This window comes from Vidua macroura, chromosome 7, assembly GCF_024509145.1.
Source record: "Vidua macroura isolate BioBank_ID:100142 chromosome 7, ASM2450914v1, whole genome shotgun sequence".
NCBI lineage: Eukaryota > Metazoa > Chordata > Aves > Passeriformes > Viduidae > Vidua > Vidua macroura.
The window spans coordinates 15,167,125-15,189,292 of NC_071577.1; the positions used below are offsets into that span (position 1 = coordinate 15,167,125).

The 22,168-nt window shown below is 46.3% G+C and overlaps 1 protein-coding gene across 4 annotated transcripts in view; it reads right to left on the reverse strand.

Moving 5' to 3' along the window:
- The window catches only part of NRP2 (neuropilin 2), an 88,715-nt gene that overhangs the window by 20,825 nt on the left and 45,722 nt on the right, over positions 1-22,168 (reverse strand). For all 4 annotated transcript variants that reach the window (XM_053982307.1, XM_053982305.1, XM_053982309.1 and 1 more), the window contains exons 9-14: positions 21,752-22,101; positions 20,467-20,611; positions 16,683-16,799; positions 13,992-14,144; positions 4,234-4,496; positions 2,005-2,101 (exon numbers count right to left, since the gene is read on the reverse strand). In XM_053982307.1, coding sequence (XP_053838282.1) covers positions 2,005-2,101; positions 4,234-4,496; positions 13,992-14,144; positions 16,683-16,799; positions 20,467-20,611; positions 21,752-22,101 — 1,125 coding nt within the window. The remainder of the gene's footprint in view (positions 1-2,004; positions 2,102-4,233; positions 4,497-13,991; positions 14,145-16,682; positions 16,800-20,466; positions 20,612-21,751; positions 22,102-22,168) is intronic.

The window sequence follows — 22,168 nt, forward strand, 5'->3', positions numbered from 1 at the left end:
CTCCTCCCTATTGCACAAGGACAAGAAACAGAGGCAAGTGATGGTTTTCCTTCTTTCAAGACAATTTGAAGATGTAATCTATTACAAATTACTGGATCTGAAAAGCAATAATCGGTACTTACTACTGATTACTTTCTTGTAGAAGTAATAGACTTCTGATTATTTTTAGATTACTTCTGCATTATGCCTATGAGTCACAGAAGCAGACTCTGGCTCTACTGAGTGCTATGAAATCATCACTCGGGTTCAAAATGCAAATGACACATTTGTCAAAGGAAAAATTATTGTGACTTATTAGCATTCTTTCATGCTAAAAAGGAATCAGATTACTTCCAAGAATTATATTTGAAAAAACAGTAACCTGTGCTGGAGTCACCTATTCTCATGGCTCTGAAAGAAAGAGCAGCTTGGTATCGCTACCATTTCATTATTATTTTGGTGAAACTGGAAATGACCCCTAAGTTATGTTAAAGTTTGCAGTGGGAACCCTTTGCTGGAAATGATCTGAAACAATCCTTATAGATTTTAAGATCCACATTCAACTTCCTAGACTTGGTAAAATAATTTTGTGTAGTAGTTAGGTGTCATTTTTTGGGCTGAAAATGCTCAAAACTTCATAATTTATGAATGCTTTTGTTTTTGAAATATTAAGCTTTAGGTTCATGAGGCCCAAGATACAATAAGACTGGAGCTAGGTGAATTGCTGAGCTCCAAAGAAGTTAAATAGGAAATACTATTAGTGTTAATCATGGGTCTTACTTCTCTTTAATGCTATAGAAGGCAAGAGATTAAAACACCACTGTCAAGCCTTAAATACCGGGAATTTAACATCTGAAGTATTAGCTCCTTTGACAGATGGGAGACCAGCAGAGTTCAAAGCACCAAAGAAACGGGGACTGACGGTGCTTAAGAGCCTCTCTGGGGCAGTCCTACTCCTCTGTTTAATTATCAGTGCTCATTTCTGCACCATCTTCACCCTCACCTGCCCGCATAGGGGGGCAAGCAATGTAAGCAGCTCTTCCCAAGCATGGTTTATCTGGTGCTTCCTCCCCTGAGAAACACCCCTTTGGAGAGAGTGTTTGTCCTGCTTGGGTTAGGAGGCACTGGGATCCTCCCTTGGTGGGGGTGAGGAGAGCAGCTTCACTGAATGGGGCCTTCAAAAGCCCAAAAGGGAGAGAGGCTCTTCTCCACTTTTTCCATTGGCTTCAGGATGGGCCAGACACTTCTAGTGAAACATGCTTCTCCCAGATCATGCAGAAGAGCAAGACCTCGCTGCTCTGGTCAGCTCTCAGCAGAAATCCCACTAATTAAATACTGCTGGTCCCATGCTCAACTGGGATACCTGTAAATGCACACCCAAGCAAGATGGGAGCCGGAGCCATCAGTGTGATTGCCTGGATATGCCAGCTACAGGAAAGGTGCAGGGCAATCGCTCCACCTGCAAACTGCTGAAACACACTTTTTTTGCTCCTTTTTTTTTTCCCCAAGTCCTTTCCGTTTTTACCAGGCTTTTGGCCTGGTTTGGGAAATGGTGAATTCTAGGGCAAAAATTTCTTTTGTTATTCTGTTAACATTGCTGTAAAACCTCAGTGCTGTTTTTTTTTTTTTTCTTATTAGAGAATACTCCTTTTGAACTCATTGGTCCCTCTAAGTGTGTAATACTGACTGACAGCTGGCTTTCTTTTGTTCAGCACTTTCCTTTTAAATTTGGTGTATGTCCTTATCACATAGAATAGTCCTCAGTAACCCTCAGCTGCTCTTTCAGCTTTGCGTGGCAGAGACATGTGCTTCCTTCTCCTCACACCAACGCAGGCAGAGCCCCTGTCCCCCAGAGGCTGAGTCGTCCTCATTTCTTTCATGGGCAATCAAAGTCCCAGCTGAGATCCAGAAACTCCTGGTACCTCAGCCAGGGGAGGTGTGACCCACTGACAGCTCGCAAGCCAAGGTTCTCCAGCCTGAGCTGCCCCCTCCCTCCCTGCCCCCATGGCAGGACACAGCACGTACCCATGCAGTTCTCCAGCGGGATGTCAGTGCCTAGCCGGATGTCATCCAGGGCCAGCTCTCCCGAGTGGCCACTGCGGATAAATCCCTCAAACACGATCTGTGGGAAAGCAGGACAGAAATGTCAATGCTAAGTTGGGCGCTTCCCAGCTTAGAACCACCTACGGAGAGTGGCTGCTGCTCCCAGAGGAAAGGGTGGGAAATTGCTCCAAGCTTTCCCTACAGACCTGTGGATCACCTGACACCAGTCCTGCTTCCTTGCCCTGCCTCTGCCAGCCTTTTCCTAGGGAAAGCTGCTGTGCATGGACAGGTTCAACAGAGAGATCTTTGCCTGGCCTGGCAGCTCTTGGCTTGCAATTTTTTCAGTTAAATGCCTCTCATAAGGAATAAAGACTCAATGAACACCCTGCTAGCCCTTGCACAGATGGTGCAAGTGGCATAACTCTGAGTTACTGCAGCAGCAGCTTTAACCCATGGTATTAACTGAGCTATGATCATAAAAAGGAAGGGAAGGACACAAAATGCACAGCTACATTAACTGTAAAGTGTTGTTCCAATCAACATTACATAAGAAGTATTGAAATGTCAGAGGAGACGGGTCAGTTTATTCCTACTTAATCACAGGCAAAATATATTTACAAAATAAGTAGAGTCGTTGGCTCTAAGAACTGCTGAGTGGAGACACTTGCAATATTTACATAATGACACCATTATTCAGCATGCTGGTATATTCATGTTTAGCACACAGAGTAGTCAGCCAGTGCCCATCATTCTTATCTGTAGGCATATTGTGTTTTCTGGTATTTTATTAAAAAGCCAAACCCATACAAACAAACTAGTCAGGCAGCTCCAGTGCAAAGCTTTTGTTTTATATCCCCCTGCCTACTCTGAAGGCATTGGAATAGGCTGCCAAGTGAACTGCTGGAATCACCATCCCAAGAAGTGTTCAAAAGGTATGTGGATGTGGCACTTGTGGATACGGTTTAGTGCTGCACATGATGATGCTGGGTTAATGATTGGACTTGATGATCCTGGTGGCCTTTTCCAACCCTACTGATACTAGGATTCTAAGGGTCCAAATAATTTCCTAGGGCTATGTACTTCACAAACCTCCTCTCCCCATATTAGGTGCCCCTTTCACCTAAGGTGCCTGGGATCCATGCCTGCCTGCAAGGACACCTCCCTGAAGGGCTGAGCATCTGACTACACAGGCAATGGAATTTCTGGGCTGTGGGTCCCAAGCTCAGGCTGTCAACCCATATGGGAGGCTGCAGTTTGGAGGGGTCAGTGGCCTGACAGCAGCAGATCCCTGGGTCAGGGTCAAGGCTGGGAGCTGGCTGGAGCAAGGCTCCCCACCAGGGTGGTCACTAAAGTGCTGCCTCAAGCCTGGAAGTCCATATTTCCTTCTGCCTTGGAGGGTGCTGGATGCTGTGCTGATGCTCATTAGCAAGTGACAACAGTAGTGCTGTCTCCCTGGCAAATGGCACGCTGCCCGGAAGGGACAGCCATGCCAAAGGCACTCCGGAAGCAGCAGCCTCTCCATGGGGTGCTGGTACAGCTGTGCCAGAGGGGTTCAGGTGGCTGTGGCAAGGCAGCGCAGCTCCCTTCCTCCCTCCAGCTCATCCCTTCTCTTCTGTTGATCTCTGAGAGTGGGACAGGGCCATGATCCCACAGCCCTGCACCAAGCCCTCTGATCTAGGCTAAAGTATCAGAGAAGAGGATTCACAAACGAGCCTGCATTCCCTCTTCCTTCTCCTATGTCAACACTTGCAGCTGAGGCTGGAGAATGGCTGTTTGCTGCCCACCCTTAAAGAGCTGGCTGTGCTCCCTCCCAGCTTCCCACTTCTCCTGGCTGCTGGGTTTGCTCCCTGGAGCTGCATATCTGCCTCTGGTCAGACTATCTGATGACCTTCAGTTGGAGGGGAAAGAAATGCACAAAACAAAATGAAGGGAAAAAAAAAAAGGAGAAAAAAAAAGAAAAAGGGAGAATATTTGCAAAATGGGAGATCTGAGGAGTACGAAAGGCAACAGGATGAACAAAGGCCCAAGACTGTGCAGAAGACAGTCACTCTCAGAATAACAAACAGTGTAGCTTAGTTACTATGGTAACTTGAGAAACACAATGAAAACAGCCACATTTCCCAGTGATGAATGGGTCTGAGCTCTGAAACACTGAAATCAAGATGCTGGAGAAGTCTACCTGGTCCAGCACACCTTCTGCAAGCATCTTACCCGGTACTCCATGTCGTAGCTTGGCAAAATGATGCGGCCTTCCCTCCACTCCTCCCCTTGGTCCTCAGTGATGACCCACAGTGCCTTGTGCTCCTGGCTGGCTTCCCGCCAGACCCGCAGCATCACCCCATTGCTGCCCCATGCCTGGTACTGGAAAACCATGCAGACAGCACTCTGGGGCAAATAGATGGTGGGGCTGATGAGCCGGGCTCGCTGGCCTTCCCGCCTTCCACTGCTTTGCAGTTGCAAGTAGTTCTTGACATCTGTTCAGAGAGAAAAATACCATTCTATTATTTTCTGCAGCCACTGGCAACAAGTGTCTCAGCCACTGCCAAGTAGCTTTGGCAGTGCTGCATGGCAGTGCAGCCTCATGCCTGCAAAAGTGGGGTCTCACACCAGCACCCTTTGTGTGCTCATCCAGCTGTGCCACTGCTGTAGCCGGTGCAGCCCAGGCAGGGCATTGAGTTGCACACTTCCCTCACCAGCCACCACCCTCTCCCTGGGTAGGAGACCAACAGCAGAAAGTAGTTAAGAAAAAGACTGACATAATTAGAAGAAGTTAAAAAGCTGGAGCAAGTTATTGTCAGAGGAAGTGATGCCACGATAATTGCATTGGCAGGGGGTATGTGTGTTTATTCTGCTGGGAGCTTCCTCAGTGAACAAGCCTGAGGTGGGTTTTTCTAAATGCCAGTGCTCAAAACTCATCTTGTTTTGAAGATACACACAACAAAATGAAACTCTGGCTCTCAGTTTTTCTGTAATGCAGCAAAACAGCCTCTAAAGCACAGCACAGAGGAAAGACATGGACCCAATGCGTGAAGCATGCATAGGTGACAACTGGGTGGTTGCAATCTTGATGGTAGCTGAAATACATACAGCAGAGGATTCACTTGCTCTAATATTACATTTAAATTGTGCCACATTTTTTGTCAGTCCTAAGGGAGGAGAGATGTGATACACTTGATATCTCAGGAGAAGTTCAAGGCTGAGGCTGGAACTGGAGATATTTGATCTGAATACCAATAGCAGCGAAAGCGCATGGATACAAATCCCCAGGCACACCTGACTTTATCTGGAATCAGTGGTTTCCAGTGCTCTCTGATGAAAAGCCTCCTCAAGGAGTTTCCCATTTGCAGCTTGGAAGTCCCTTAGCACAGACTGAAAGCCAAGTGTGTAGCTGAAGTGATCTTTACCTGTCCCTCCATCATGACCAATGTCAGGACAGAGTCCCTTGGGTCACTCCAGCTGCAGAGCAAGGTGACCCAGACAGGCCAGCTACAAATACTGCTAGATTTTGCATTTTGCTTAACAGAGGGATGTGCACACTTGCTCTTGCTACACAGTAGGCAAGTGCCACTGGTGCTTCATGCCAGCATGTGCCAGCCCAGGCACAAGAGGATTATCTCTGCCTCAGAGCTACATTGAAGGGTTTGTTAGTTCCTTCCCCCACATCTTAGCCTGCTGTGCCTGATGGGCCAAGCTCTGAGCAGCAGCTTGGCCCTGCCTACCCTGCTCCCCCTGTGGCTTCAGTGCCCACAGCAGTAGCAGGAGCAGCATCTGTACTCAGAATGTTTGCACAGTGCACTCAAAACACCTCCAAAACTTAAACCAGAGAGACCTGAACTTGGAATCCATGGAAAGATAGGTCCCAACAGAAAACAGCAGCTGACATCACTGCTGCTCAGCAGTCAGGTGACATCACACCCCAAGGGAGATCTATGAACAGTGCTGGCCCTGCTACAAGATTGTCAGTGCCAGAGAGCAGAAACCAACCACTGTGACCTACACAGCCTTCTAAAATAAATTTAGGACAAGATAACAGGAATATTTGCCATCATTCTTCTCCTAGCATGTGTGATCAAAGTACTTCAAAAGCATATCCACTCCTATGAACTTTCACTGATTTTGCTATTTGAAGGACAAATCTGTTCCCGACTGGCCATATAAAGAAACAGCAACACTTTAGCAAAATTTTCCAGCACCTGTCAAATGTCCCTGGGACACTTGGCCCTTTATGCCAACAAACAGTAGCAGAAAAAAAAGGATGAAAGTGTGTTTGCCCACTCCAGCTTGAGTGAATCACTTGAAAAAGTACCATGCTGTTTTCTAATGGAGGAGTGTTCTTGTGATTTACCTCAGAGTGGTAGTAGTGGAGGAGGAGATGTGGGAGATAAACAAGTGGAGGAATTAAAAAAAAGAACAAGCTGTACTCCATGCCTAAGGAGTGATAAGGCATAATAAGTCATCAAGGTCTCCTGAATTAAAATCCTCTTTTTATAATTCACTACAAGCCTCTTCAAATAAAAAAGCAGCAACAAGAAAAGAACAGCAGCAACAAACAAGGGAGCAAATCAGACTGCAGTCATACACTTATCTCACAGCTGAAATGGTCTCACAGGCAAATCTTAAATAAAAGCACTAGCCAGGTTCAAGAATGATCAAATCCAGATCCTCAAAGTTCAGGACCAACCTTTGGTGCCAGTTTCTAAGCAGCCTAAGTGCAGGGTTTTGAGGCATCCTTGGATCTACCCATAGCCCACAGCTGACTAGAGGGGACTGACTATTCTAATTTTGCAGCTGGACACCTCCCATTATCCACACCCCAGAAGCCAGTGGTATCTAGTGTGGCTGCCTTGCCACTTCAGCAGAAGAGCCTGTGTGCCTCTGAGTTACATCCCTCCTGCCAGGATTGACACTGACCTTCTGTTTGTTCCCATTCCTATCAAACAGTGAAATCAAAGAAACTCCTAAACTGCAGCCAAAACTAATGCTCCCCTCAGCAACACAGGATCTATCAGAGACTTGGGAACCTTCCATCTCCTGTGCTCCCTGCCCAATTCTTGCTGGAGCCCACAGAGCTCTCCAGGACCTACTGTCAGTCTCAAGGGCTGCAAGGAGGCTCAGTCCTTGGGTGGTGATTCCAGTTGCTCCCCTGCAAATAGCAGTGGGTTTGGGCACCGCGTACTCTTGCTCCTGGTACCAGTACCAGTTTCGGGGGTGGAAAGCCGAGTGCAGGCAGGCATGACTTTCTATGTCATTTGAAGATGAAATGGCTGGATCACTCTAATGGCTAGTTGGACCTTTAGAACAGCCCTACAAATTTGCTGAGACTGACTGAATAAGGGCACTGTGGAGTTAATTGTTGGAACAGCATGTGGAAGCCTGGTGGTTCCAGTAGTCACTCTGTTTGATACAGTAAATGGAAGCCTTTGGCACAGAAAGCATCTGAAAGGCTTATTTCCACTGTTAAAACACTTGAAGGGAGCTTTGCAATGATGAGCTGATCAATTCTTCCGGGATCAGAACTGCATTTTAATCTCTTTCCCCGAACTTTGCTTTGCAGTCTCTGTTCCTAACACGATACCTACATCCTCCACAGAACTGGCACTGCTAGTTCAAAGCACCAGCTCAAAAAAAGCAGGAAAGCCCACTCAGGCATTTTACCTCTGTTTTGCAACTGATGGTACGGAATAAATCTCATGGACGATTTATGGGATCATCTGGATGTAAGGGAGCCAGTAATGTGAACATGGAACCACCCCGGCCAGATGATGGCAGAGCCCCTCGTGTGTGCATGGCAGTGAGTCCTGGATAAATCACCAGCTGGGCTCCGCAAACCAGCCATCTGGGCAACGTGGTTTTCTCTTGGCACACCTGCCCCCTCCTGCTAGGAAGCCATCTGAGAGGACATTAGGGGCAATGGGGGATGAAGCCTCACAGTTTGGGTCAGACTGCAAGCACAAGCCACAGCAGCTGCCCCCTCTGCAAGGTCAGCCAGCCTTGTGCTTGGGTCCTGCACATCTCACACCATCTCTCAAGGAAAGCACCTTCCCGCATGGATCTCAGCAGCACATCTGGGGGTGTTCCAGCAAAACGTGTTGGGCAGCATGTACACAAGCAATTATTGAGATTTCAGATTCCCTCTGCATTTCCCCCTCACTGGATATTGTTGAGTTACAGCTGCTGCTCCTGTGGAGGAACCACGTGAATTGCTTTCACTTACGTCCCTCCAAAGGTCACTGCACTCTCCTTTGTTGCACGGCGTGCTTTAGCTGGCAGCACTGCAGCCCAGTGGCAGCCACCTCTTGTCTGTCAAATCCCAGAGGTGAAACACTGCTGTGGGCACTGTCTGCTACTTGCACAGTCCCAAATGCCACCCTAACCACACTGTGTTATGGCCAAGGGGACATCGCAGTGAGGCACGATCCTGCTGTTCTTCCGGGGCATGTGAGGTGGAAGCTGCATCAGCTCTTGCCATTCCTGGGGAGCAGATCAGCTCAGATGCTCTCATGACTGCAGGGTGGTCTGGTAGCAAGGGAATGGCAGCTGCATGAATATGCAGATTGAAATTGGATAGTTATCACATTTTAAAATTTTTTGGCAAATCATGCAAATTCACCTCAAAAGACTGCCACTATAATTTCATGACAGGCCTCTCCTCAATGACAGACTTTCATTTAGGATGGGAAGTCAATCCTCCATAAAACTAATATTTATATTAACTAGATCTCTGCATCTGCTGGAAAATCCCCTCAATTTTGATTATGTGTTAATTAGCCTGCCAAGTTGTTGCCATTTCAGTCTCTAAATCAGCCCGTCAAAAGGCATAAAATCCCACACTTTCCCAGAACCAGGCTCTCAGCCTCTCTAATGGACCCGCCATTACATCCTCCCAATTAAGCCTCACACCCTCAACAGCATGGTGCAACTGTGAGTCCTAGTACATCCCCCAGGGAGTGCAGGGAGGACACCGTGTCCCTGACAACTCAAATGCCGATTAGAGCCTGACATTTATGCTATGTGAGCTGCCAGCCACCAAAACTTGTCCTTTGGCAGCCTGGCGGGCACCCTGGCTGCCCCTACATGAAAGGTGTGCACAGCCCCACCAGCCCAGCGCCTGTGCCTGCACAACTGCAGACATGAGCAGGCTGGTGCTGCACTGCACAGGCTGCACGCGCTCCTTTCCCCAGCCCTGCTCTGGGGCTCACTGCTGCAAAGCCATGGGGTGGTGCACAGCTAAGGTTTGAGAGACGGTGTCTTGCCTTGCAGAGAGCATTCCAGCCTGCTTTTTTAAGTGGGAATGTCACTGGTGTTTGGGTCCAAAAAGTGACTGAGGCAAGCAGTGAGCCACAGAGAAATGGCTTCTTCTCCTCTGCCTCTAGCCCAGCCCAAGCAAGCAGGAGCTTTGCTGGAACAGACCATGGCCATACCTCCTTCTCTCACATGAAAGACATTATGGGCACATGGACAGCCAGAGCCTGGCCCTAGCCTGCAGCCAGGGAACTCACACAGAGCAGCTGACGCTCAGAAACCTCTTGTGATCGGGGTGCTGGGGTGTCCCAGCTCTGCCATGCTGTGGGCAGCCAGGGCACGAAGGACTTTCTAGCATTTGCTGTCCTCACTGTGCAAATGAGAGTCAGGAGAGACACGTACAGCTTTGCTGAGAGGCAATCTGCACCACACATGAGGGGAGCGAAGAGAGACAGAGATGGATATATGGTCTCCTTCCCACAGTGTGCAGCTGCTCACTCATTGCACAGAAATGCTTGACTTTCATACCACCCCACATGTAAAACTCCTTCCTACTTCAAAGGACACAGGATTGACCCTTGAGGTCAAAATGTGTCCTCAAGGCACGAGCCCTGAGACTCTCGTGAGAGTAAGTGCAGAGCCACTTCAGTTCAGCCATGCCCTGTTAACACCATGAAAACCTTTCTGCTGGTTTGGACACAGTAGAATCAAGGCAGCAGTTCTTATGGATTGCAGGAAAAATATGAAACTTTCCCTTTTAAAGGTCCCATGGGAAAAACACAGGACTGGTAAGGGGTCCCCATCAGCTTAAAAACAGCTTAACATTTGTTTCTCTTAAAAAATAAGCTCTTACGAAACTTCAGAGCACTATAAACACTCCTCTGCTGAAAACACTTTGAAACAAATAAACCTTTCCCTGCAGTGCCCGCAACCCTAATGAGCAGCATTCCTGATCCTCAAAGCCAGCAAGGCTGTGGCCCACAAGAGAAGCTCTCAGTGGGTTTTTGCAGCCCAGCCCAAGAGCTGTGTGGTCAGGAGAGCTGCAAGGTTAAAAGTGCTTCCTTTTCTGTGCACACGTACAGCTGCCAACATGTGAACAACACAGGGTTCACAATGCTGCCAGGGCTCTGACCCTGATGCTGTGTTCACCTGAAGGAGAAGCAATACATGGTAAAGCTGCAGATCCCACAGTTCTCTTCTAGAAAGACAGGGTATTTACTTAAAAGAAAAGGGAAGGGGAAAAAATGGGCAAAACACGGAGATTCCAGCTCTTCAGTACTGGCTTATTAATGTAGCATCACTGAGAGCAATACAATCACATTAACCCGCTAAGGATACAACCCAGGATCTTTAGACCCTTCAGGATCAAGACCCCAGTGAAATTCAAAGATAGTGAAAAGTTGAGGTGCCTAAGTTATTAACCCAGACTTATTTTCAGGTCTTAAGACCTTTATCTTGACACCAATGGCATGCTGCCATTGCATGCAGCAGGAGGGGGGATGAAATCTCATTGAAACCTGAACTTGTTGCTCCATGAAACTTGCTAGGTGCAGCTAAGGGGAATCTTTCTACAGATGGGAAGCATCTGAAAGTCCATAGAGGGAAAAATCCTGACAATCTCTTATGGGGGCATGGAAAAGGGAGCCAATGGTATTTTCTAGTCTTGCAAAGGGCAGGTAGCAGTTGGAACCATGCTGGGCTTCTGCTGAGCTGGGCATTTTGGGTCCATTTTCACCAATGAGGTCCCCAGACATGTAATGGGAGACTGCAGGAGAGGACGTGGAGTTAATCCATGGTGTGAAGAGCCCAAGGAACACAGGGCTAAAAAAAGAAGTGCAGAGCTGCCTGAAAGAGTATCTTGGAAATAAAAATAGTGGAATGAGAGCAGTGGGTGTCTTGTCAGTCTTGAGAAGTTCTCCGTGCCAAAGACAAGGAGGAATTGCATGCAGCGCATAAAATGAAATTGGGAGATATCTGAGGAATTCAGGCCTGTCTCTCAGCAGACTTTTCTAATCAACTGCCTCACAGAGGATATTTCACCATGGTCATTTCCTTTCCTCTCTCTCTTATGCAGACTGAGCCAGGGCTCCTCCTTTCATTATTATTTTTTCCTTTTTAATTTTAATTTTTGTTTTGCCATTTTCAAAAGAAGTAGAAACACATTCCACATTGCTCTTAAAGGCACAGCACACTTCCTTGCTACTGTGGAGCAGCCATGGTCTCTAGCCTGGGCCTGCACTTTTAAATCAGAGTAAATTTGGCTCCAGAAGCCTTGAGTTCTCCTTAACTTTTGCCCTGCCTCTAACCAAGCACAGCTGCTCTCCTTCACCCAACTGCTCACCCCAGGGTGGGGAATTCACAAGCAAAGACCACCCTGAACAACAGCTTTTCATTCCTTGCTCCCTGGAGTCCGAGTGTGAATTTTCTAACTAGAAACAAAGTGCTGGAGGGAGCATGAGGGAAGGGCAGGGGAAGAATGGAGGAGTGTGAACCAAACAATGCTTTGATTCTGTCCCTACCAAGGAGCTGGCATTGCCTCTTTTTCATGCTTCTCCAGTTGCCTTTAAAAGCTCCTTGGGGAGGAAAAAAGCAAACAGTTGCTTCTTTTTGTGTCATGTCTTCTTAATTTCTAAGAGCAGGACCAGAGTGAGGCATAGCAGTGATGCCTTTGAACTCCAGCTCCTCTGCAGCCCTGTGCTGTGGGGGCAAGGCAGCGGATGCCCACAGATGCCAGGATGGCACACCCTTGCCTGAGCCAGCCAGGAGGCAGATCCACGGCAGTGCCAATGCTGATCCCACAGCCTGCGCTGGTGTTTGCTGCTGGCTTCCCCCACTGCTATGGCTAAGTCACTCCAACCCCCTGGAGCCACCACCTCCTTCTCCTCCCCTATCCACACAGCCCATGACTTACAGGGCAGTGCTGGAGTTCCTGCCTGCACCCCCTCAGTGCTTCAGTGCCTGACTCTGCACAGCACTCTAAGAGAGAGCTCTCCATGCTGGCACAAAAACAGACCACAGAACTCAGTAGGATGACATTCCCCAGCCCCAACAGTGAAACAGTGCAATTCATAACTGAGAAAAAGGAGAAACAGCAGAAGAAGGGTAAAAATCAGGACTGCATGCTGCTGTCTGAGGCAGCTTCAGCCTCTCCTGGGCTACAACAGGATCTTCTAAGAAACTATGGCCAACTAATTGTAGAGAGACTCAGGGGAGAGGAAATGAAATGAAAAATTGAGTCTGAGTTATAAAAATAAGTAATTTTTATCCTACTTGCAGGAGACTGATATTAATTAAACATTATTACAGTGAATGAGATGGGGAGGGTTATTAAGTCTGGGGCTGGCTGTAAGTGTTCTCTCCTGTTGCCTGAGGCTCCTCTGAGCTCCAGATATTAATCTTCTGAAGCACTCAAATGCTGAAGAGATAAACACTTGAAATATGAAAATATTTTTCTCCATAGTAGACACTGTATCCCTATGTCACGCCAAAGAATTTTTCAGATGTCCATATGGGCTGCACTTACAGCATTACCGTGTCTCTTAGAAAAAAGCTAAGCACCTCAGGAGCTGAAGAGAGAAATGATGTGTGCATTTGTGTGGGGGTGATTTGTGTGTGGAGATGTAGCAGATTCTCCTCTTCCCATATGTTTCTGGAATACATATTTTCCTCTTTAGCACTGCCTACCAGGTGTTGGCTGCACGGCTTTCCAACTGGCTGGCGGCACTGCCAATCTGGCCAGCGCCTCTGCCAGGTGGCTAACAGGTTCTCCTGAATGTTTGCATTCTGAGACTCAACCTTACCCCGGGGAGGGCGAGGAGGGGCCCACATCATGCACAGCTCTCTGGGCACGGGACACACAGACACTGGGGTCACCAGGCATCAGGGCAGAGCCCAGGACAGGTAAGCTCAGCCAGCTCGCCTGCAGGAGCCTTGGCTTGCACAAGCAATGACTGAGAGTGAAGCGATGCTACGGTGACACAGCCTACTGTTATAAGGAAATTGGCAAATGTTCTTCGTGCCAACCATGCCACAAAGTCAATGAGGGATAAGGAAAGCACACTAGTCCTGGCGTGAGTTCCAAGATGTGAAGCTGAAGAACTTGATCTATCAACTGCATTGCCAGAGGCAGGCTCCCTTGCAACCCATGCCAGCACATCTCAGTGAGGTCCTCCATAAATTAGGCTCTGTCACAATCATGCAAATCTTCTGCTTCCAAAGCACGAAGAGAAAAAGAGCAAAAGTCAACAGCAAGAAGCTGGCACTTCCAGCATTCTTAGGGCTTAGCTCATCCTTCAGTTGGAGGAGACTGAAACCCAGCCTCTGCAAACCCAGAGTGCAGAGTAGCTGAAGACTATAGGCAATCTGAGTAGCATATGGGAAAGGAAGAAATACATTCTGGGGGAAAAGCACTGGATCCTACAGAGGACATTTGGATCAGGATGTGGCACAAAGCCTGGGCTAGCCTTCACAGTCCCATGGGATTCAAAGCCCAGTGTCTGATTCAAGGCTATCTCAAGAGGACAATTAGTATAATTCAGTGCCAGTGGTCACAGTCCTATAAATAAGTCATGAACCATACAGTAAAGCATCTGAAAGTTTCCATAAAAGAAGTTCAGCTCTGCACAGCCCTCACAACTCATGATAGCTGTGCAATAATCATTTATACTGTTCACATGGAGAAAGCCCCATCAGCTCTCTCTTCCCTGCTTTGGTATTAAGCATCTTACCAGGCACAGTGTCAGGGCTTAGTTCAGAGTTGCCAGTCCAGGTGCCTGTGGGCTGAAAAGACCATGTATCGCCAGTTGCCAAGTCATGTGACCAACCACAAAGGTCTTCAGGAAGATCAAAGTTGCAGTTGAAGTTCACAGGGAGTTGGAAATCTTACAAAAAGAAATAGAAGCAAAATAAAGTCAGATTAAAAAATGACCTACCCATGAAGGGCTGCTATTAAAAAACAACCCAAAACTAAAATAGCTGGCAAGCGATCAAAACTGAAGAAAGCATGAAATCTCACTCACATTGATGCCTTTAACCTATCTCACATTTCCTCAGCTCCAAGGATCAGCCTTAAGTTCTGCATCATCAAAATGCTCACACCACGTCCTGTGGCTAATCCACCAAACTAAGCAAATATAAAAGCAAGAACCAAATGCTTCCAGACTCCAGTCAGCACCTTCTCTTCCTCCCCTATAGTGGTCAATATTAAATGCCTTTTTAAATGTCAGGGAAGAGTCCTTCCTGAGTGCCCCATGGTCAGAAGTTCCTGCCTGGCTCCTAAAGGAGAATCTCAAGTGCTCCAGAAACCCAGCTCCTGAGTGACAGACCTAGCCACTTGCACCAGACAGGAGCTGTCTGTCATCCTGGAGAGCTGTCACTCACTGCTTCCTACCTTCTCATGGAAATGTTACCAGGGAAAATGTGGGGCCACCGTGAGCTCAAGTTTTTGGATTCTAAGTTAAAGAAGCCAGCCTTTATTTCTAGCTCTGCTATGGACTCACCACATGGTCGTTGGGCAAGTTCTTTAACTTTCCATCTTGAAACAGGAGCAGAGTTAATTCCCCTGTGACAACAGCTTTGAAAGCTCTGGAGAGCTTTTCTGCAGGCTGTGGGCACATGCCAGGGGCTGCATGTGGCAGTGAGGCAGCTGCTGGCTCCTTAGATTGAGGGAATCAGTCACATGGCATGGAGGCTGCAGAAATGGACTGAATCCATACCAAGCAGTCAGTGGACATGCATGTCTGAGCCTAATTATAGGCCATGATTTTCCTGAGCAAAGAGGAAGTTTTAAATCACAGTGCCCACAAAGTGAGTGATAGCCAGAAGGAGGTGAGTGACTCAAGTGATAGGCATCAGGAGAACTTCATTGCAAGGGGCAGCAGGCTTTTTTTAACATGCTCCCACTCCAAAATAAAACAATGTAGATCATGGATCCTTTTATTTCAATCTAATCTCATACCCTGGAGAACAACATTGTTTCTGTTTGGCTGTCATAAATCTGATTATCCAGAGAAACACACTCATTGTTTTATGGAGTATGAGAATGAAAATTTTTGCTAAATCTGAGGGAAGCTGACAGGGAGGCTGGTTCCACGCTCCACAACATACTCTGCTTGCTCTCTTGCCCTGGATTGCACCCAGGAATTGTGTTCTTGCAGAGATTGTTACTGGCCTAAATTTCCTCTCAGCACTTTCCCAAGTGCCTCAATGGTTGTAGGGTTGCACAGGCTTACCACTAAGGCAAAGCAATGAGAATCAGACCCTTAAAGCTACTTCTGCAACTTACATTTCTAGAACTAAAGTACAGCAGAATCCCCATGAGAGGTATGAAAAACCCAATTAATGTTCTTTTATAAATTTATTTTTAAACCCATTATTTTTTTAATCTGGGACTGAAAGCTGAAGTGACAGAAGTCCTAGGAGCTATCTCAGAGGATAGTTTTTCCATGTGAGATTCTTGCTGAAGTCCTTGTGTACATGCTTCAGTGCTGAGGCCCAGGCTCTGCTGTTGCACCCAGGTGAATGCATTTCCTGAACATTGCACTGTACAACTAAACTTGCACAGCTCTGTCAAGCTCTCTCCTCTTCATCTGGACATTTCACAACCTTTAGATGCTCACATCCTCCTTGCAAGAAGCAGAAGAATATGATGTCTGCTTTTACAGATAGGGATTTGAGGCAGAGAAGATTAGCCCTCCCCCAGCACTTGGTTCTTAACAAGCACAGCATGGAGTCTAAACTAACATTCAGCTTCTTCCATCTCAGAAGAAGTAGTCAGGTGCTACAGTTACCAAACCATTTCATGCACATCTGACAGCCATCTAAGACAGGGCAGATGAAATCCTGAGTGGAGTTAGTGTTCCACTCTCTCTACTGCCCGCACAAGGAGCCCAGACTGTCCTCCTAAATTTTAAGCTGCTGATATTAGGGAAGATGATCCTTAAGCAGATAAGTGTTCAGGACGTTAGTCTTTGATACGTGTTGTGATTTACCTCCACAGTTGTGACTTCTGCAAAAGGAACCCTACATACCAGGCAGTCTAAATCACCTTCTGAGTTTATGATTTCCAGCCAAGAGGTGATCTGGAATGGAGATGGTTCCAAAAAGGGCACTAAATGAGTTTCTTCAGGTCATGTAAGGAAGCTGGGAGACCAGCTCTTCATCTCTTGTTCCCTAGGGACCGAATTAGTTGCTATCTCTTGCTCTTCCATCCTTCCTTGATAGAACTTATCAGATTTTGGCAGATTTGTTTATGGATTGGTTTTGTTGGTTTTTTTTAATCCTGGCCTATCACTAATAATATTACTCTAAGCTTTCCAGGAATCAGCCCCATGTATTGGCACTAATGGGAAGATAAGAGTATTTTCCTAGCTCTTAACCCATCAGTTATTGAGATAAAGATGTACTGCTCTGATACATACCCTCCTCTTCTCCACAGCTGTCACCACAGTCAGTTGCTTCTGTATCAGTTGGGTAGGGAGTGGTGGTCTCTTCACTCTTCAAAGTGGGCACCAGCGTCTCTGCAGTGGGCCTGACATCTGGAAAAAATGGAGTAGAGAAGCTGTTTGCAACAGACAGAAAAGAAGCCCAGGTAGTAGAAACAAGGCAAAAATCTTTTTCTTCATGTTCTTATAATGGCAGGAAGAGATAGAACAAGTATGCCATGAGATTTCCACATGCTACAAATGTCAGCATGGTTTGAACTTCAAGTGAACTGTCTTTCCATATGGGAGTTCCATGGATTTGGAATTCACACTGAACAAGCCTCTTCTCTAGACATACACACTACTTTTTCTCTTAATTTTTTAATCTGCAATCTACAAGGGTGTTGGAAATCCACTTAGCTGTCATTACTGGATAAGTGAGATCACAGGCAGAACATCTTTTTCTTTCATAAAGGCATATGACACGTTGAAAAAACACACACAACATTCCCACCAATTGTGCCAATTTATAAAACAAGTCACTCAAACCCACAAATGATGTAACCGCAAACGGACCCAGAGGATCCCCTAGTGAGCTCTGGCTCACTGCAGAAAGCATCTGGTTTCACACTCCAGGCTCCTGACTACACTTTCAAAGGGTCTCTGTCCAATTTCCCTTTCTCTAACATGGCCCATGTGTAACAACCTCCAAGCAGGTGTCAGGGGAAATTTAAGCAAGAAAGGGAAGGATATTAAGATCAATAGTAAATGACATTAGGTTCCAGCAAACTCTCCTTTTATGGGTGCATTAAGTGGAGTACAGCCAACTTGATTCCTTCCACTTTTAGAAAGAGTTAGCTTTGCCTAATTATGTGTGATTGCATTTCTTTGTCGGCACCCTTCAGGATATCATTTAATAAAGCCAAAAGCAGGAGGAAATGGCTAAATACATTGAATATTTTCCATAGGCTCCTTTATGCCCTTTTATTTTCCTGTTATTAAACATGTTGTACATAAACTCTCAGGGTTTGGGGTTTTTTTTGTTTTGTTTTTGGTTTTTTTTTTCCAATGGCTGTCTTTTGTTCAGAATAAATTAGAAAAATAGCCTCAAATTCTTTTAATTTGTAAGTTCAAATTTGTTACAACCCCATAAAACTCCAAATGCAACCAAGAAGCAAATTGCAGGCAGCCAGGCACAGAAAAATGTCATAAAAAAAGGGGAAAAAAAAAAGCAGCAGGTGAAAGCAACATATCAAAAGCTGGAACTTATTTAGAGCTGGTACATTTTTTTAGGTTGTTGTTCCTGTATATCAAGATTTATAGCTGAAGTGTGACAATGTGGAAGGACCTTGAAAGCAAGTCCCATATGGGACACAGATGCAGAGCGGATGTAAATCAACGGTGTTGCACTGCCCTGGACAAGCTGCAGAAATGTATATTGAAAAATCAGTTACCATGGTAGAGCCGCAACACGATGGTTACAAGAGATAATGGAAATAGCAGGCAGGACAGTGTCATGTGTGAAATGGAAAGTGAAAAAGAGAGGGTCTTGCTTGCTCGCTTTCTCACTCCTCCCTGGCCCTGCAAGTGTCTGTTCAACTGGTGGTAACTGCTAATCAAAATGCAAAGTCACTGAGCAATTGAAACCAGATGTTTGGAACTTCAAAGAACAGAAACCCAGCTGCTAGTGAACATTCATCATTCTTCACTCTTCAGAGGAAAAATTTCGGCAGGTCTTTGAAAGAAGCCAATTGCTGACTGCCTGCTTCCCAATTTTTGAGTTAGTAGCCATTTAGTCTGTGAGTCCAGTTGCAGCTGTTACCTGTTTAACTCAGTAATTAAGATCCTTGTTGTTGATAAGAAATAGAAGCACCTGGGCGGGATGAACATGGGCTTAGACCCTCTCTTGAAAATATTTTTAATCATCTTGTTTTAATCCATTTCTTAATCTTGTTCTCAAGCAAGTGCAATTGCCTGGGTTTCTGCAGCCATTTTTGTAACACGCCTGTGTCCTCCCGGCAAAGGAGGGCCCTTTCTGGGGATTGTCAAGGCCTGCTGCATGTAGCCAGTCTGGATTACGCATGCAGATAATGCCATGGGCTATCTCTGCTCCCCAGGTTGCATCAGGGATATAAATGTTTTTTATAACATGGTGAATCCACAAGATTACAAGCCCTGCTCTGATTACAAAGCTGAATGCCTGTAGATTAATAAAGCTACGGATATTTATGACCTGGCAGTTGAGTTTTAAACATTACAATGTGCAAATTATTACCCAGACTCGGATATGACCATAAAGAACCTTGCCTGGAAAAAACATGTGCTATTGCTACTGATATTGAAAATGAGCATGGACACACATGTAAAAGAAAATTTGAGCCAAAAATAGCACAAGAAGCTAGAGACGACCCCCTCATTCTCTAAGCTGGAGGAGTGCAGTGGAAGGGCTGGCATGCACATGGCTGGAGGTCCTGTGTGACTGCCTCCCTTTATGGCAGTGATGCACTGCTGTGATGCACCATCCAGCAGTGGTCTGCAGAGATCTGGCAGCTGTAGACTCCTGGGAGCTGCAGGAAGCAGCAATGTGGGAGATGCCTGACCACTTCTGCACAAAGCCCTCAGCTCTAAATTAAGCTCTAATGCAATTTAAAGTTTAGATAATTTACAATGGATTGCCAGTCCAGGGGGATCTTTACCATTGACTTCAAAGGTGAAAATATATCATTATTAATAGTGTGTACATGTGTTGTGTGATTTGCTGTTAAGTGTTTGCAATGCATCTTGCAGCACATCACAGGAGGAAATGCTGGTAAAGACTGCACAAGACGGTAAAAAAAGCTCTGTTTCTTTCAAGCTTCCTAGAATGGGAATTCTTACAAGAAAATGCCTTCTACAGATGTGCTTATAAAATGGAAATCATACCTCTTTATCACTGACATCTGGATTCCAGATTCATATGTATGCAGATTATTAAAAAATAAAAGATTAAAAAAGAGGATAACTAGCCGCTGGCACTGCAAAGTTAACATCAGACCCAATGACCCTTTGGGCACATTTGCTTTTGGGGATGAAACTGTGGAGAAATCAATCACCACTGAACCTCAGAGGGTCAGAGGTACAACCTCTACTGATCCCAGTAAGTGTGTAAAGTCAGTTTTCATCTCTGTATTAAAAATGGTGGCTGAAAGGCATATGACATGTGAAAAACAGGTAGATAAAAGTGAACAAGTTTCCTGGGTCTTAGGGATGTTTGTAGAGATGTCATAGAGTTAACTTCCCAACCTTGTCTGCAAAAAGGTTTCCACACTGGGTTCAGTGAGAGAGGGACTGTTGTTTTTACAGCAAAGCCTTGTTGCAGCTCAGGATATGAAGTATTGGTCACTGCAATTCTGCTTCTCCTCCTACTTTTTGTCTTATTATTTGTACTAAAAAGCCCAAATGTCCTCTAACATAAGAGACTGTGAAAGACTGCACAACGTCCAGGTAAAAGATCTGAAACGAGTGTGAAGGGAGTTGAGAACAAATTCTGCAAGGGGCTCTGTGTGAAAGCTTGGAGTCCAAACATTGCTGCTACATCCTGCATCAAGGCCAGTTCTTTTCAAAGTGGAAATAAAAAGGTGGGGCCAAGCCACCATACAGGTGCTGTCTTCATGGCTGCAGTCTCCCTGCCACAGCATGGCCGGGGTAGGACAGCAGGAAACAACCTGAAGTTTGTTTGCACCTTGCTGGTTTAGTGCCTGGCCCCCGAGCAGCCAGTGGGCAGAGGCGCAGGGGCTCCTACCTGTCCAGTCACAGCCCAGCACCTCCAGGCGCATTCCTATTCCCGCTGGGGACCACCGCTCTGGGTGCACTCGGATGTACTGGGCAGGAACAGGGTCAAACCTCCGGACTTCAGGTATGTCGTAGTGGATGTTGCCTTCAAAAAGCTACAGAGAGAAAGAGAGAGAGAGAAAAGGCAAGAGATGTGTGTATTGTGAGCATTTCACGTGCTCTCAACCAGACCTGATATTTTGGGTCTGGCGGAATGTAGCCACAGTCTGAAGTAGCTTAGCTGCCTGACTCCAGGCCATTGAGCCCAGCTGAGCAGAAACTGGGCTGTTCCTTCTTTGTTTCAAGAGGACCAGCCACGCTGTTTCTAAGAAACTTGCACAATCTCTCCTGGCCTCTGCTCAGAATCCAGGAATTAGATTCTGATCCAAGCCATGGAGGGGAAGCCTAGGGAATATCCACTAAATTAATATATAAATGTGATCAGATTTGTCCTTTGGTAAATAAAGAATCTAGTGCATGTTCTAGGATGGTGTAAATGGTTGGTTTTCCTCACAGTCCAAGTACTGCTGTTTTTCAGCTTACATGAACAAACTAAAGCCTGTGGGGAATAAACAGAGGGCTATAGATAGCATCAGCCCTCATTTGAAGGATCAGGAAAAATTAAAACTTACCCAAATTTTAAGCAGAGGAGTATGCATAAAAACAGAACAGGCAGTAGCAGAGAATTTATTTATTCCTCAAGCCCCCTGCCACTCCCATAGCACTAAGCAGAAAGATTATGGGGAAGTCCAATGATAAAGAAAAAATATGGGGAATTTCAGGGTCACACCAGTGTTGCAAAGGGACTTCAGATATAGAAAATTTCCTAAAGAGAAGTTGTGATTCATCTTCCTCTTTCAGAGGTGCACATCACAACAGCCACACCTTTCCCCTTAAAATATGTAATTAGGTTGTGTAAAACATAATTGTTTTACACAAAACATAATAAAACACACCATCTTTTGGACTCTGACCTGCAGGAGCTGGGAGAAGCAGCAGGTGATGTCCACATCCCCATGCCTGGTCCACAATAGAAAATGAAAAGAAATTGCCATCCCTGGGGAAAGGTGGAACTTACGGCCTCTAGTACAGATTTGGAGCAGCACCAAGGGACACAACCTGGGATTTCATGGTGACAACCCCAAGCTCCTGAAGTCTCTGTGGGAGTGCTCGGCCAACTTCCCAAGACCCCATCAGGCAGACTAAAGCTAGTCAGAAAAATGTCTTGTTTCGCAGCTGCTCCAGGCAGTGCCTACCTTGGCTTGCATTGTTTTGGGGTCCTGGATGAAGTCCCAGTCCTTTCCATTCATGCTGTAGGCCACCTTAAACTTCTTCACAAAGGAACGGGACTCAGTGGTGGTCACGCTGTCCCCTCCACGAGCCCCCTGAATAATAACTCCTCTGATGTTCTTCGGGACGCCAAGGTCCACCTGCAGCCACTCCTCCCCAGGCTGGGCTTGGGGCACACGGGGAAACCAGCCCGAGCGGCTGCTCACCAGGCGGGCCATGCTGGGAGACCAGTCATAGCCTCTGATGGAAGAGGCAGAGATCTGTGAGTCAGGAATGAGGCCAGAAAGCATTCCCAGCAAGTTGGAGCAGGGTGAATCTGCAGGGAAGGAAAGGCCATGAACAGTCAGGGTCATTGAAGTGAAGTGCTTACGGTTCTCCTCACG